General features: G+C 38.1%; 1 protein-coding gene across 1 annotated transcript; it reads right to left on the bottom strand.

The window, feature by feature from the left end:
* Positions 1-6,699: 6,699 nt before the first annotated feature.
* Positions 6,700-9,457, bottom strand: LOC134815875 (uncharacterized). The gene is made up of 4 exons (XM_063824466.1): positions 9,361-9,457; positions 8,796-9,263; positions 7,247-7,331; positions 6,700-7,057 (listed from the first exon to the last, which is right to left on the bottom strand). The coding sequence occupies exons 1-3, from the start codon at positions 9,434-9,436 to the stop codon at positions 7,252-7,254; spliced, it is 624 nt and encodes a 207-aa protein (XP_063680536.1). The 5' UTR covers positions 9,437-9,457; the 3' UTR covers positions 6,700-7,057; positions 7,247-7,251.
* Between the last annotated feature and the right edge of the window lie 6,142 nt (positions 9,458-15,599).

Genomic DNA, 15,599 nt, shown 5'->3' with positions numbered 1-15,599 from the left:
TTTAAGCCCCCCCCCCCCCCCCCACCATAGCGATTTGTAAAAATTACACAATGCGTATCATTCGGAAAATCCCTCCCTCTCGGCGATTACGTAATACTTTTTTTCGTTTTGAAAGCTGCCTCGTTGTGCGGGGTTTGTTTCCACAACAAAGGTGGTTGTCTGAGAGTATTGCAGGTTGCCAGCACCGCCTCCAAATGGGGGGGGGGGGGGGGGGGGGGGCGGGGGGGCAGGGGAGGGGCTTTAATTTTTTTCAGTCATTATTCACAGGAGCTGTAGCATTGATGCAGCTGTTGTTTAGTTATTTCTCGGGGGGGTTTTTTTTTTTTTTAACCATTTTTTTTTTTTAGGAATGAAAAAAAAAAAAAACTGCTTGGCTATGTGGATTAGATTATGCAATTTGACCACTCGTCTTTCAGTATTTAACCCGGGTTACAGTGATATCTCGTTATACCTTCGTTCAGGGGATTTTTTTGGAGTGACATGATTCTGTCACTTGGAGCCTTAAGCATTTATTTTGCTACACGTTGTATACCTCTCGTGCACGCGGCCGGTCGGCCGCGCTCAAAAGGGGTTACAGCGTGATGTGTCAAATATTTTTATATTATTAATATTAAGATATGAGATAATAAATTACATTTACAGTAAACACTAAACATGTTTCACAGTCGTTGCATTATATTAACAGTTAAATTTGGCGTTTGTGCTTTTGGCTTTGCAACAGCAAAAATAAACCCACTCAAATTAATTTTATACCTGTAGGGCATTTTTACAAGAATGTTTTTAAAATTTGGGCAGGCGATTAAGTGTTGTTATACGTTGTATGACCCGCCGCGCACGAGTGTGCGGCTCCCCCTGTATCGTAAAAACTCTAGACAGTGGGGATCACTACGTAATACAAATTAAGTGGAAGCAAACTAGTCGACTAAAAATTTTCAAAAAGATAGAGATTAATTTTAATAATTAAATTACAAAGTGAATAGTTTTTACTAGACCCAACCTGTATCATGATGTTGTCTATTGTTAATGGGCTAACAGTTGTCATACGTTGTTTGACCCACCGCGCACGTACAAGTGCGCGGCTCCCCTGTATCGTAAAAAATATAAAGAGGTTTCCACATAGAGTTAGTAAAACAACCATGGGAGTCATGACGTGATACAAGTAAGCCGTGCGCCATCGACCGTAAGGGGGGACTGTTGTGCAAAGAAACTGCTGCTCACTGCTGCTCACTGCTCACTGCTGCTCACTGCTGCTCACTGCACTGCTATGGAGGATCTTAACAACAATAAACTTTAACGGGTGTTACTCGTAAAATATCTGTTCCATATATATACAGGACCGTCGACGAGTCCAACTCGGCGCGCGTCCTGGTAGGTTGTAAACCTACAACAGTAAACTCAACCATATCTTCTAATTTGTGGGTAACTTCCTTGGATTTTTCACCAGGAACTTTCGCTAAATGAAAATCCCACACTAGGAACTCAACCTAGGCCTATCTCTGCATAGAGACATATCTCCCAGGCTTTGACCTAGCTCGGAAGTCCCTTGTCTGACCGCAGAAGTATTACAACGAAAGTGGGTTTGCTCTGAGCCAGGTAGCGACAGCTTCTAGACTCCAGGGGTCTGTTGCATTGATATTCATTATTTTATGATTTCGTATATACTTTGGGAGTCCTGGCGTGCAGCGAGCAGGACCTCCCTCTTAAAGTAAGAGGCCAGAAACTGTTGACCAGAACAGAGATATATATAGAGAGATATAGATAGAGAGAGAGAGAGAGAGAGAGAGAGAGAGAGAGAGAGAGAGAGAGAGAGAGAGAGAGAGAGAGAGAGAGAGAGAGAGAGAGAGAGAGACAGAGAGAGAGGGAGAGATAGAGAGAGAGAGACAGAGAGAGAGAGAGAGAGAGAGAGAGAGAGACAGAGAGAGAGAGAGAGAGAGAGAGAGAGAGAGAGAGAGAGAGAGAGAGAGAGAGAGAGAGAGAGAGAGAGAGAGAGAGAGAGAGAGAGAGAGAGAGAGAGAGAGAGAGAGAGAGAGAGAGAGAGAGAGAGAGAGAGCTGCTAACTGCTGCTATGGGCTCGCGCACGACAGCAGCAGTTAGCAGCAGTGAGCAGCAGTTAGCAGCAATTTCTTTGCACTGTACTATAGTCCCCTGTGTAAGACGCGCGTGCTGACCATTGAATGGTTTTTTAGCAAGCATATTTTGGCAAGCACAATATTTCGAAAACAATAAAAAAAGTTATAATACTTCCCATGCAATAATTTTGTTCAAATTTGGTCAGCATACGTAAACATTTATGTTTTACTGAATTCAAATTAGTTTGAGCAATTTCGATGGTCAAAATTTGAGTTATTAACGAATTTACACCTATTTTGTCATTTTGAGACCTCTTAATTCTCTTTAACGGGTGATACTCGTAAAATATCTGTTCCATATATTGGACCGTCGACGAGTCCAACTCGGCGCGCGTCCTGGTAGGTTGTAAACCTACAAAATTCTCTTAATCAATGTCAATCTCTCCCAACTAATTTAGGTTTGGTAGTTTAGTATGATTAAACTAGGTTCTGAAAAATTTTCAGCATGATTCATGTTGACGGATGTTACTCGTCTAAATTGCTTCGAAGTAGCGCCCGATGGCAAGTGCTACGAAGTAGCGCGCGCCGGGCCAGATCATTAACATTGGTCAAGATTATATTCATGTTCAAGAACCGAAGATATGACCGAATAATACGACAAAAATCAACAAATTTCGTCAAATTACTCGACTTTTACAACTAATTTTGCTCCAAAAGCCGCGCACTATCAAATATGGCACTTAGGAGAAACTCACTGATATAATTAGTTTTAGGAAATGTATTTGTTTAGTACTTCGAATCGAAAAGGTATTTTAATTGGATTTAGTTTTAGGGGACAAGTGATACAAGTTTATTATTAACAATAAATAAAGGGCTTTTACTAATTCGCTCGCCCAAAAATTATCACGTATCTTTGTTTCTTACGGTTTTTCAGCCGAACAAAGCGGTTTTACATAAACCCTGATCCGGATCCCAACTCTGATCTAACCCTAACCATAACCCCAAAGCTATCCACAACCCTTAGTCTAACCCTAACCCGAGCCCTAAACAATCGAATTCGTGTTTAACTAGCCTGTCACGTGACCAGAACAGTTTTTTGCCCATAACTCTCAGGGAAGCATTTTTACTTTAAATCATGGGGGTGGTTCAGAATCAGCTTCCAAAAATACACTGAACAAAAGTACTTTCATATCCTCATGGCCTTTTCACAAGAATTTTCTTAAAATTTGGGCGAGCAATTTAAGGGGAGCGTAACTAAAGTAAGTTCGATCAAGACAAGATTGTGTTTCGTGCACTCAAACAATATCAGCTCGATCAAATTTGAAACTTGTTATTTTTCCCGTAACGGGCTTTCATACTTTGATAGACTTCATAAATCTAAATTACTGCACGAGAAAGTTTGATTAAAATTCCTGCAGGATGAATCGATCTACAGTTCACAATACTATAAATCTATCTATTTAATAAAGGCTCTGCCAGCTTTGAAAACATTTTATATGGAAATAACTTCATCCCACTTATATCACTGGCAACGCACCATAAACCAGGCTGTGTCCCATCGCTTATTGACAATATTCTGACAAACTCCACTGACAATATTGTGTCAGCTGGACTACTGGATACCAGGGTTTCGCATCACTCTCCAATTTTCTGTATTCTCGAATGTAGCATGCCTGAAGAACCAGAACTTGACCCTTGTAAACCAAAATATGACTACTGTGAATCTAATATGAACAAGTTCTTAGAAGATATTCAAACAAATTTTTGTGGGCAGGTGTGCTACAACGTAGAAAACTTTGAAATTTTTGCAAATAAGATAAAACTTTTGATCGAAGAAAACTTTTTAATTGAATCTGAATCGTTCAAAAAGTCAAAAAGAAATATGATTGCAAACCCTTGGATCACACCAGGGATCATTGCATCAGTGAAAAAGAAAGAATATCTTTACAAGCAGTGGAAGAGTACAATTAAGGAACCCAACCCTCTTGGAGACTCTGATCTATACTTAACCTATAGTAAATTCCGTCGACAGTTAAAATACATTATCAGATCTGCCAAGAAATTGTACTATTGCAGAAAATTCTCAAAAGTCTCAGGTAATATGAAGCAAACATGGGCACTGATCAATGAACTGAGAGGAAAAACAAAAACTGGAATTAAGGCCTCGTTCAAAATAGATGGTAGTTTAGTAAAAGACAAACGTGTCATATCGAATGGCTTTAACATGTTCTTCTCTTCCATTGCAGGTAAACTTAATGCGAAACTCTGCTCCTCCAAACCAATAGGTCGTGACACAGCTTGCCAGAGACCCCTTGATTATAAGAACTATTTTAACAAAAGAGTCACCAACAGTATGTTCTTAAACCCCTGTGATTCTGAGGAAATCGAAAAAATTGTTAAAACCTTCCAGGGTGACAAGGCTAGTGACATATCAATAGCTGTTCTTAAGAAATGTTGCACAACAATCTCTAGGCACCTAGCTGGTTTCCTAAATTCATTCATGAAGCTGGGTCTATTTCCAAATATTCTCAAAATAGGTAAGGTTACCCCAGTATTTAAAAAAGGAGACCCACAGCTGTTTGACAACTACAGGCCTATATCCATTCTACCTATCTTTGGTAAGATATTTGAAAAAGTAATTTACTGCCGACTATATAGCTTCTTTACTTCACATATGGTCATATACGATAAACAGTTTGGATTCAGATCCAACCACTCAACGGCACATGCCATCAATTACTCCATTGACCACATTCTTAAAAACCAACTAGATAACATAAAAAGTAAACTAACTACAAGTATAGCTATAATTAAACGTATTATGAAGTTTATTCCAGAAACAGAGTACCATAAACTGTATGACTCCTTATTCAAGTCTCATATGAGCTACTGTATCAGTAGCTGGGGTGGTGTCACACCTCATAGACTATCTAAACTGTTCTCCATCCAAAAAAGATGCGTACGCCTTCTATTTGGAAGCAAACCAAGCTTTGACCGGGCAGAGTACTATGAAACATGTGCACGTGCAAGACCATACAGTGAACACATCGCAAAAAGGAGCTTTGCTTTGGAAAACACTAAGCCAATTTTCAATACCGAGAAAATCATGTCAATCCACAACCTGTACATCCAACATATATCCACTGAACTGTTTAAAATCTTGAAACTGCATCAACCCATCTCTCTGACAAGTTTATTCCAAACAAGTTCCAGAACATGTAGCCAAACTATGCGGGTCCCCCGACACAAACTTGACATTTCTAAACACAATTTTGTCGTCAAAGGTACGACTATATGGAACAGTTTGATTGATAAAATATTCGACAAATGCACTCCTAATGAAAACAATGTCATGGTCCCTGGCTCTAGTAAATTTTCCGACCTTTCCTCCCCCATCTCAATTATCAAGAGCCGTATCAAAAAGCTGTTACTGGAAACCCAGCAATTGACAACACCTGGGCGTGAAATTGAGTGGCTCCCCCTAAATAGCTGGGGCATTGAACCAGCTTAGTTGATCAGCATCCCATCCCTTGCATACAATTAATTACAAAAGCGCTAATTATACCTGTTTCAAAAGCATCCTGTCTGGAAGTTCCCTGACTGCCGTGTGAATCTTTGGATCTATTTTTGGATCTATTTTTATATTGATATGATTTTTATATACCTATATATCCATCGCATAATTTCCATGTCCGCCTGAACAAACCTGGCACCATCAAATCTTACCTCTAGAAACCCCAGAACAAATCAAGCCTAGTCTGAATTCAAAACTAGTTGACCAGCTACGTACAGTTTCCTGGACAACTGGAACCTTTTTGGGCCATGCACAAGCCAATAGCATGTATGGTCCTGCAGTGGGGTCTCCTTGTCCTTGGATCTGTGTTTTTATCCGTCTTTTCTTAAAATTTTCAATTTGTGTCACTTAGACTCACCTATTAAATGTTAATCGACACCACTGGTCCTAGTTAGATTTAGCCAAGGCACGACTACTCAAAAGTAACAGTTAAATAGGTGTGACATACTATTATATTCTTATAATTATATCATATGAATTGATTGCACTGCTAATAAATAAAATACTTTGTTTTACTAAAAATACTTTGTTTTACTATTATCAATTATCAAAAGAGTCCGACTGATTCGAAATACCGGTCAATACCATTCAAAGTTAATCAGCCGTGATGCATAAAATACCAATAATTTAATTTTAATCTAGAGGGCCTTTCCGTGAACATAAAGGTGCTAACTCCGTGGGAGGTTCCTTACTGATTAAATTTAATGGGTTCTCGCTAATTAACGACCATATTAAATGTTAGTCATTTGGACTTTTGGAAAATATTGGAATCAGAACGGATAATAAAATAAGGATCATAAAGTCAGGAATCATAAAATTCCGGATATAAAATATAACCCGGATCATAAAATCAGGAAGGTAAAGGCCCCGTACATTATGATTATATTAATGCAGATAGGAGGATATTAAAGCATTTGACCCTGCCAAAAAAGTTTCAGTTGTATATCTTTTACGGTTTTTGCAGAAAGTTGCGTTAAAGTCGATGCCGTGGTGTCAGTAAAATGGCACAGATATATAATATATATATCGTCTCGCTTTATATATAGTAAGATATTAATGCAGATAGTGGTTCTAATGTGATAGTGGTTCTAAGGTGTGAGGATTCTTTATGATTAATACAAATAGTGGTTCTAATGTAACTGACAGACGTGGGTACAGGAGCCTACAATCTACATCGACAATTTGAACATTGAAACATTTAAACAGAAATATTTAACGAAAAGTCAAAGTGTAACTCAATCGTCCATAGCTAATAAGATGTGACCACCGCTGAGATCAGAGTAGTACCACATGCAAGATCAAGCTCGCGAACATGGACAACTTCTAATTGGACACTCTGTACTGTCCCTAACTAGTATGCAAAATGGAAATTTAAAAGTCTATGCTGTAATCAGAACTTTTTGTGCGGTTTGTCCTGAAATAAATTAGATTTTTAGATGAAAAGACAAAAATAACTATCCGATCCGATGTTATGTGTGAACTATTTCTCTATTGGGATAAAACATAAAACCTTTACAAAGCTGAGTCATTAATATGATTGGAATTTAACCAAATTTTCTAATTAATTAACAAAAAATAATGGTCACAATTAAATAAAAATTACCATAACTAGAAGAGCATCATGTAGCAGACGAAGATTGCAGCTAGGTATTGATAAGCAGATCTAGATCGCAAACTGGCAGTGTTTCCTGAAATGTTGATATGAAGATTATATTGGATCAATTTGGAAGGGATGCGATTATACAAGACATACCAAATACCTTACACTTGTCATACGTTGTATGACCCGCCGCGCACGAAGTGCGCGGCTCCCCCTGTATCGTCAGGAAACGACCGTGGGGGTTGCAACGTGATACAACCTTATAGTGTATGTACTATGTACTAAGAGCGTCAACTTGCGGGTGAACATTTTATGTCTCAAAACCCAACATATTATACATCATTGGAAAGGTCTCAGTGAGTAGAGTCGGTTGGTACCAAGTTTTGGGCAAATGGCTGTTCCAAGCGGAAGTTATAACCCGTCAAAGTCCCAAAAATGTTGATTGACGATGTCAATCCGTCGAGATCGTTGCTTTGCGAAGCAGAGCAACGATCGTCGACTTGCTTCGATCGTCGACTTGCTTCGATGCGAAGCAAGAATGCTAGTTCGCGCGGCGCGTCGAAGCGGCGAAGTCCTCCAACAAAAATGATCAATTTAGAAAATGGGGCGGGACATCGTGTTATTACACAAGACTTTATTTGAACGAACACCATTTGGAAGCGCTACTTTTTAATTTTGCCTTCTGTCAATTTCTGTCGTCGGATTATAAACTATATCATCATTTTATTGCTTAACGACTGCTTTTCTTGCTTATTAGTATTACAGTTACAATTACTGTACTAAAAAATCTATCAAAAATTATTTACTAAATTGTAAATAAAAAAAATTAAAAAACGCCCAAAAATAATTTTTGATTTGTAATGGTTTTGAATGCCTTTTATTTGATCGTTAGTTGTAATGTCCGTTTAAAATTATATCCGCTCTCGCAATATCCAGTAATTGTAAACAATGACCGATCAGGTATATCATATATCAAAGCGCCCCTACTACACTACTAAATACTATGCACTAAATCGCTCGGATGATGATTAATCACTCTACACTCGACTTGATTGACGATGTCAATCCGTCGAGATCGTTGCTCTGCGAAGCAGAGCAACGATCGTCGATCGATGCGAAGCAAGAATGCTAGTTCGCGCGGCGCGTCGAAGCGGCGAAGTCCTCCAACACTCGACGACTGTCACGTGACTTTTTCAACCCGTTCTCTAGCTAGTCCTGAACGACTATTAAAATGGTCCCCTAGCGCGCGAGATATCGGCGAAAAACTGTCTCGATCACGTAAGATTACCATATAAGGAAATTGGTCTAATTTCTCGTTAGGGTAAGGGTTTCAGCATATCAATATGCTTCATTTAGAGATTAGGTTAGGGTTGGGATCAGATTAGAGGGTTAGGGTTTCGAATAGGCATTCATTTCAGAGCCAACTAGAGGACGTGTTAAAAAGTTACGTGACAGTCGAGTGTAGAGTGATTAATCATCATTCTTTTGGTGAGGCATATAGGGACGAATAGTTAATATATACTGGCAGTGGCTATATATCAGTATTTCTTACCTTCGGATTTCGTAGTTGAGAATGCGTACTGTCTTACTCCGTTGTCCAAGTTAAAGTTCATCCACTCTTTGTTTCTTTCCCACGCATCTCTCCAATACGAAACTCCTGTGCACACTGCGTCGGAAGGTTCGAAAGTGATCAGTAACTCATCGTTACAACTGATCTTCAAACCCATTGTTCCGTGCGTTTCTACTTTGAAGATCCTAAAACCATCATCATCTTTAGCGGGCAAATCAACAGGAAGGTCTAAAATTAAATCGTCTCCGTCTACTGTCGTACACTTAATGAAACCATATTTTGGTGGATCTGAGAACTGTAATCTGAAAGCCCCTGCATTCATGCTGTTATTGGTTTGATAGTTGATTCTCAAATTTCTGAGATTTCCAATCGTCAGATCAGTCTTCATATAAACATCCGCTCGGTTGGGAATTTCAATCTGTTGTCTATATTTCTTGTCCTTCCATTGACCTGAAATTGTGGTGTTTAAAAGACATATGACAATTATAAATGGTACTTCTCAGTTCTCAGTCGAGTAGAAAATATTATAAAATCTAGCTTATATTACCTGGAATACTGGGATCCGCTGCATCACTGACAACTAGACAGAAAGCTGCAAAACCTAAAAACGAGAGGCTCTGCATCTTTATGTCGTCATGAGCCTACTGAAAAACAAAAAAGAAGAGGAATAAATACGAATTCATATTTTAAATTTACCTTTTATATTGGGTCAGACATTAACATTGTAATTTGAATTTGAATTCGTTTAGGTTACACACCGTTTATAAAGTTCGAATAAGGACAACAAAGTATATAAGGAAATCGAGCTAGCCTATAATAGACTCAACTTTCAGAAAATGAAAAAAAAAATGTGAGTTTCTTGCTTTAAACAGCATTTGATGAAAAATTTTGCCCCATGTTTTAAAAGTTTGTTCGTTAATAATACTAGCAGGATTCAGAAACCCGTCTAACTCTAACTTTAAATTTAAATTTAAAATGGTGTTAAGACTCAAGAAACTAAATGTCTAAAATAATCACAGTGCTGGCAAACATGACTGTGTCACTTATACTCACCATACTATTTACCCCCTTTATTATTATACTAGTGGGTGCACGATAAAACTAAACTTGCTCGGATTTTCAAAATTTTTGTACCATTGTTTTCTAAAGAATGTGAGAATTTTCATAGGACCAAATTTGTTATACCTTTTTGGAATGATCAGTAAGTTTCGCCTAAATGCCATATTTGATGGTGCGCAGCTTTTGGAGCAAAATTAGGTGTAAAAGTCGCGTAATTTGACGAAATTCGTTGATTTTTATCGTATTATTTTGTCATATCTTCGGTTCCTGAACATGAATCATGCTGAAAATTTAAAAAACACATGAATAAGGAAGGTCTTTAAGCTCATTCATACGAATACACGCTAAATAACATGCTTGCTTACATAAATTAAGTGTGCGAAAACATATGGTTGATATGCAATATATGTTACAGGCCCATCTTACTAAATATAAAGCGAGACAATATATTTAATTATATATACTAGAAACCCGCTGGCCGCTAGTCGAAAGCTTTGTTCGAGGATTTTTTTTAAATCAGTTATTATATGTTTTAATTTCTTTTCATCATCTAGCTCTGTTATACTGTAGAAAGTATGCAATGTCGACAACGTTGTTATACTATAACAACGTTGTCGACGTTGCAAACGTTGTCGACGTTGCATACTTATAGAATTTGGATTCCCTAAACGATACCTTTTACCGCATCTGTTCATAAACACTAACAGATTGAAGCTGCGGCGGAATGACAGTCTGAGGGCGGCCCAGTAAATAAATAATTGCACGAACCAAAACCTTTTAATTCGAACTTACTGATCAAATATTTACCACAAAATAATGACTAGACTGTTATACTCAAATACACGACAGTAATCACAGTTGAAGAGGACAGCGCAAGATTCGTTTGATATAATTATATTCAGTATTTGGTCATACTTGCTGCATATCCCATTTCAAATCTTACTATATATAAAGCGAGACCATATATATTTATCCGTGCCATTTTACTGACACCACGTTATCAACTTTAACGCGAATTTCCGCAAAATCCATAAAAGATATACAACTGAAACTTTTTTGACTGGGTCAAATACTTTAATAGCCTCCAAATCCGCATGAAAAAATGAAAAATTGGCCAAGAAATAGGAGTTTTAGAGCCCAAAATTTGGTACCCCAAGTGGTGTCAAAAATGCGAATTAAATAGGTAATAATTATTTTAGTCGCTAGAGTCTTGACACCATTTTAGGGTTATAAATCAAGAGGCTTGCATATAATGAACATATTGACACGGGTGCAGAGTTGAGTCTGTACGGAACCTAGTAGTTTCAGATCCTTGTTTAACTTGCCGTACAGCAAGGTCATCCACTACTTTAGCCCGGCGAGGCACATAACTCCCTCTACAACTCCATGACAAATGTTTCATATATACTAGCCGAGTTCACAAGTTATATCCTTGTGTTTGAGAAGAGCTCGTTAGAACTGCTTCCTTTCCCTTCAGTATCCCACAGTCTCTCGAGTTTCGTAACTGCCAGAGAACTCTCTTAAACAATTACTAGACTCGGTGATTATAAATCAAGAGGCTTGCATATAATGAACATATTGACACGGGTGCAGAGTTGAGTCTGTACGGAACCTAGTAGTTTCAGATCCTTGTTTAACTTGCCGTACAGCAAGGTCATCCACTACTTTAGCCCGGCGAGGCACATAACTCCCTCTACAACTCCATGACAAATGTTTCATATATACTAGCCGAGTTCACAAGTTATATCCTTGTGTTTGAGAAGAGCTCGTTAGAACTGCTTCCTTTCCCTTCAGTATTATACGGGTTCCTGCTAGTTTAACTAACATACAACAACATTACAATGAGTATAATGATTATTAAAATTAAAGTATTATATATATGCTTACTGCTTAGTTTGTTTATTCGAATATCTGTTTAAATACAGGGTGGCCCAAAAGTGACTACCCACACGCAACCTTTTAATAACTCACGTAATTCGTCTTCAAATTGTACCAAAATTTCAGAGATTATAGATATGGGTCAAACTTAGATTTCCTAAAAGTTTCGTAAGCCACGCCCAATTACAGTGGGCGTGGCGTGACACTCCCTCTTTTTCACTATTGTCTTCATAAAATGAGAACGCTTTAAGCTAAGAACTCCAAATTTTTTGCACACATCTGGCTTGATAATTTAAAACCTTTCCTAAAGTTTCAAGTTCATTGTTCAAAATTTGGCTGAGTTATGACCATTTCAAAATTCATCGGATACGTGATCCGAGCACTCAGTCAGTGATCTCTGCACTTGGTTAATGGCCTGTTTGGCTCACATGCACCGCTTGATTGGTTGCAGGGCTTGTTAGCCCTGCTAGTCACAGGTTCGTTCCTTACAATCGATAAAAAGGAATGAACTATCCATTGAATCATCGAAAATAGTTCACTATCCTCCCTATACTGCGGAACAACGATTGTTTGTCTACCTGAAGAAAGAGAATGGGGAGTTCTGCCCTCAGCTTAAACGACAATTTCAAATGAAATTCAACCGACCATCTCCTTGCCGGAAAAGCTGCTTTGATATTCATCACAAGATCAAGTTCACTTTTTCTGCAAACGATCGGCGAAGAGTCGGCAGAAGACGAACTGCGAGGACCGAAGAAAACATCACCATGGTTGTTTGTGACGTGATGGATACACCTAAAATTGGCACCCGAAAACGAGCTCCTGCCTTAGACCTCAGCAGAACATCCCTTCAACGAATCCTAAAGCGAGATCTTTCTAACCGGGCCTATCGGATCACAAAGAAACACCAACTTTTAGACCGTGATTCCTGATTTTCCTGAAAAGGTCACGATCTGGTGCGCCATCAGTTCTCGTGGAATCCTAGGACCTTACTTTTACGAAGAATTTGGTGTTTTCCTGTCTAGCAAAGTCATTATCGGTATCCAATCAATCATGATCAGGTCGTCATCTCCTCAGTATGTTTGGTAAAGCCTAATGAACCTCATTAATACACGCTAACGCATTACTCTTGATCAGATTGGGTGACGAGATCACTGATTGAGTGCACTGAGTGCTCGGATCACGTATCCGATGAATTTTGAAATAGTCATAACTCAGCCAAATTTTAAACAATGAACTTGAAACTTTGGGAAAGGTTTTAAATTATCAAGCCAAATGTGTGCAAAAAATTTGGAGTTCTTAGCTTAAAGCGTTCTCATTTTATGAAGACAATAGTGAAAAAGAGGGAGTGTCACGCCACGCCCACTGTTATTGGGCGTGGCTTACGAAAATTTCAGGAAATCTAAGTTTGACCCATATCTATAATATATGATATTTTGGTGCAATTTAGAGACGAATTACGTGAGTTATTAAGAGGTTGCGTGTGGGTAGTCACTTTTGGGCCACTTTTGGGTAGTCACTTTTTGTATTTAATACAAAAAGAGTTGAAATAATTGATCACAATTCTCAAAAATTGCAACGGAAAGTCACTACATAATTTTAAGTCCTTCCCCGGAAAGAGAAACACTCAGAGCTAAGTCCAAATATCAGACCAAGAGACCCGACACGTGTGGCCCCACTCATGACTATGAGCAGTATTGATATCATTTTCTGGGACAGGCACCGCTAACTTTTAAAGTTTTGAGGTATCCTGGATCATCGACAATTAAACCTCATTAATTCCGTTATCAGATTGAAAATATAGCTCCAGAGCAATAGCCGGTTTCGTTCCGACCGGAAACTATTTACACTGACAACATAATATGTTATTATTATTAAGGATTATCTATTTGAGGGTCAATTCTTAAGGAATATTTAATACAACTATAATAAGGGACAAACAAATCTGGGCTGGTTAAGTGGTAAGTGGTAACGATGGGCTGGTCACGACAACGATCCCGAAAATCTTTTCTCATAATTTATAAACTGACTTTCGTACTAGTATAGCGATGCTGCAGATGACTGCAGTCAAGTATTTCAGATGGCTAGGTTGGTGGTACAGCAGGCTGATAGTGTCGGTGGAGTGTTTTTGTATGCTTATAATATGGTCATTGGTCGTGAGACGTAAAAGTGGGACAAAAGCTGACGATTTGTTTTATAATTAGAATGACTCAATGATATCGTGAAAGTGATCGTGAAAGGTTTTCAGGTAGTTAGCAACAAAATATGTAAAATTGTAGCCAGAACTTTGACAGAAGTTGGAGAAGTTGTACCATATAATATAGGATCAAATACAAAATACGTGCAGCTTTCTAAGAGTATTCTTTATTCACAACAAACTTTCGCTTACATGTCAAAATTGTTGAAAGTTATTGCTGTATAATTAGGGTAAAGATTCTTGGACTTTAGCCACCAGGTAAAGAGACCCAAATTAAAATATTGGTAAAATGATATTAAGCTCATTGGCATATTCGATCAATAATATTGAGATTTTCTGCTTCACCAATATAACCATATTAAAATAATATAATACTTTATTTAAACATTTAACGAATTCCTGCATGAGTCTGCAAGAAGGATCGTTTTCTCTTCATCTTATAACTTAATTACATACCTTTCCAGCCATCAAGGCTGCAAGCCATACGATTTTCAGGTTCAGAGCAAGAAGACCTATCCCAAAAAGTGTTTGATAATGCATTTTGTATTTACCTCCCATCAAAGTGACAGTGAAATGGAAAACGAAATGCGTGACTATATTAATAAAGCGATGTTGTTACAAATGGAGATTGAAAAGAGAAGCAAAAACACTTTACCTTATCGGACCTTATTTGGACGGACATTAATTGAACGCTGGAGGCCCTAACGGTCATCTTAATGTCCGTTCAAATAAGGTCCGTCCAAGTTGAAGTCCGTTGAATTTTTTTCAAAACTTTTTCCACTTTGAACTTTTTGTCCAGAATATGACAACTATGAGAACTTTATTGTGCCGTAAGTTAACGACGGAAAGGTTCTCCTTGGTCTGCCGGAGGCACAGAAAACTCTACTACTACTAGTATATGACGTTTTCAAGGGACACTTGGCGGAAAAAGTCAACGAAATTATGGCACTCAACAACATAGTTCATGAGCTAGTCCCCCCGGCCCCGCCAGCATGACAAACTTGTTCCAGCCTCTAGAAATTACGGTAAATCGTGTTGCCAATGACATTGTCCGACGTTGTTATTGTTCATATTACTCAGGGGAGGTAATGAAACAGTGCTAGGAAAGCTCCACGTGATGTTAAGCCTAAGGTTAACCTAAAGTTTTCTAAGATAAAACCACTTCACGCCGAATGGCCGTAAAAGTTAACACTGAAATGCAGGACCGGGGTAGTTTGATAAAAAAGGTTTCCATAAAGCTAGAAATCACTGATGCTTTAAGCATGGAATATTTCATGCACGAAACCCCATTTGATGAAGATGATATGTGATATTAGACACTGATCATGTACACATATTTTAATATTTACTGCTTAACGACTGCTTTTCTTACTTACTGTATAAAAAATGGATTTAAAAATCATTTGCTGAAATAATAAAAAGTTTTAAAAATGAAAAAATTCGGATTTTTGATGGTTTTGAATGCCTTCTAGCGTTCATTTAATGTCCGTCCAAATGAGGTCCGATAAGGTACTATAATAGGCACTGAGAAATTCTTAACATATATTTTACGTAATATTTTACATTCCAGAAAATAATACTCAGTCACGGATAAAATATCTAAATAAATAATAAATATCACTATCATGGCATCACGAATTACGATCATGGACATG

The sequence above is a fragment of the Bolinopsis microptera genome, chromosome 5 (genome assembly GCF_026151205.1).
Source record: "Bolinopsis microptera isolate Bmic1 chromosome 5, MBARI_Bmic_1.0, whole genome shotgun sequence".
NCBI lineage: Eukaryota > Metazoa > Ctenophora > Tentaculata > Lobata > Bolinopsidae > Bolinopsis > Bolinopsis microptera.
This window is presented reverse-complemented; position numbering and strand designations above follow the sequence as displayed.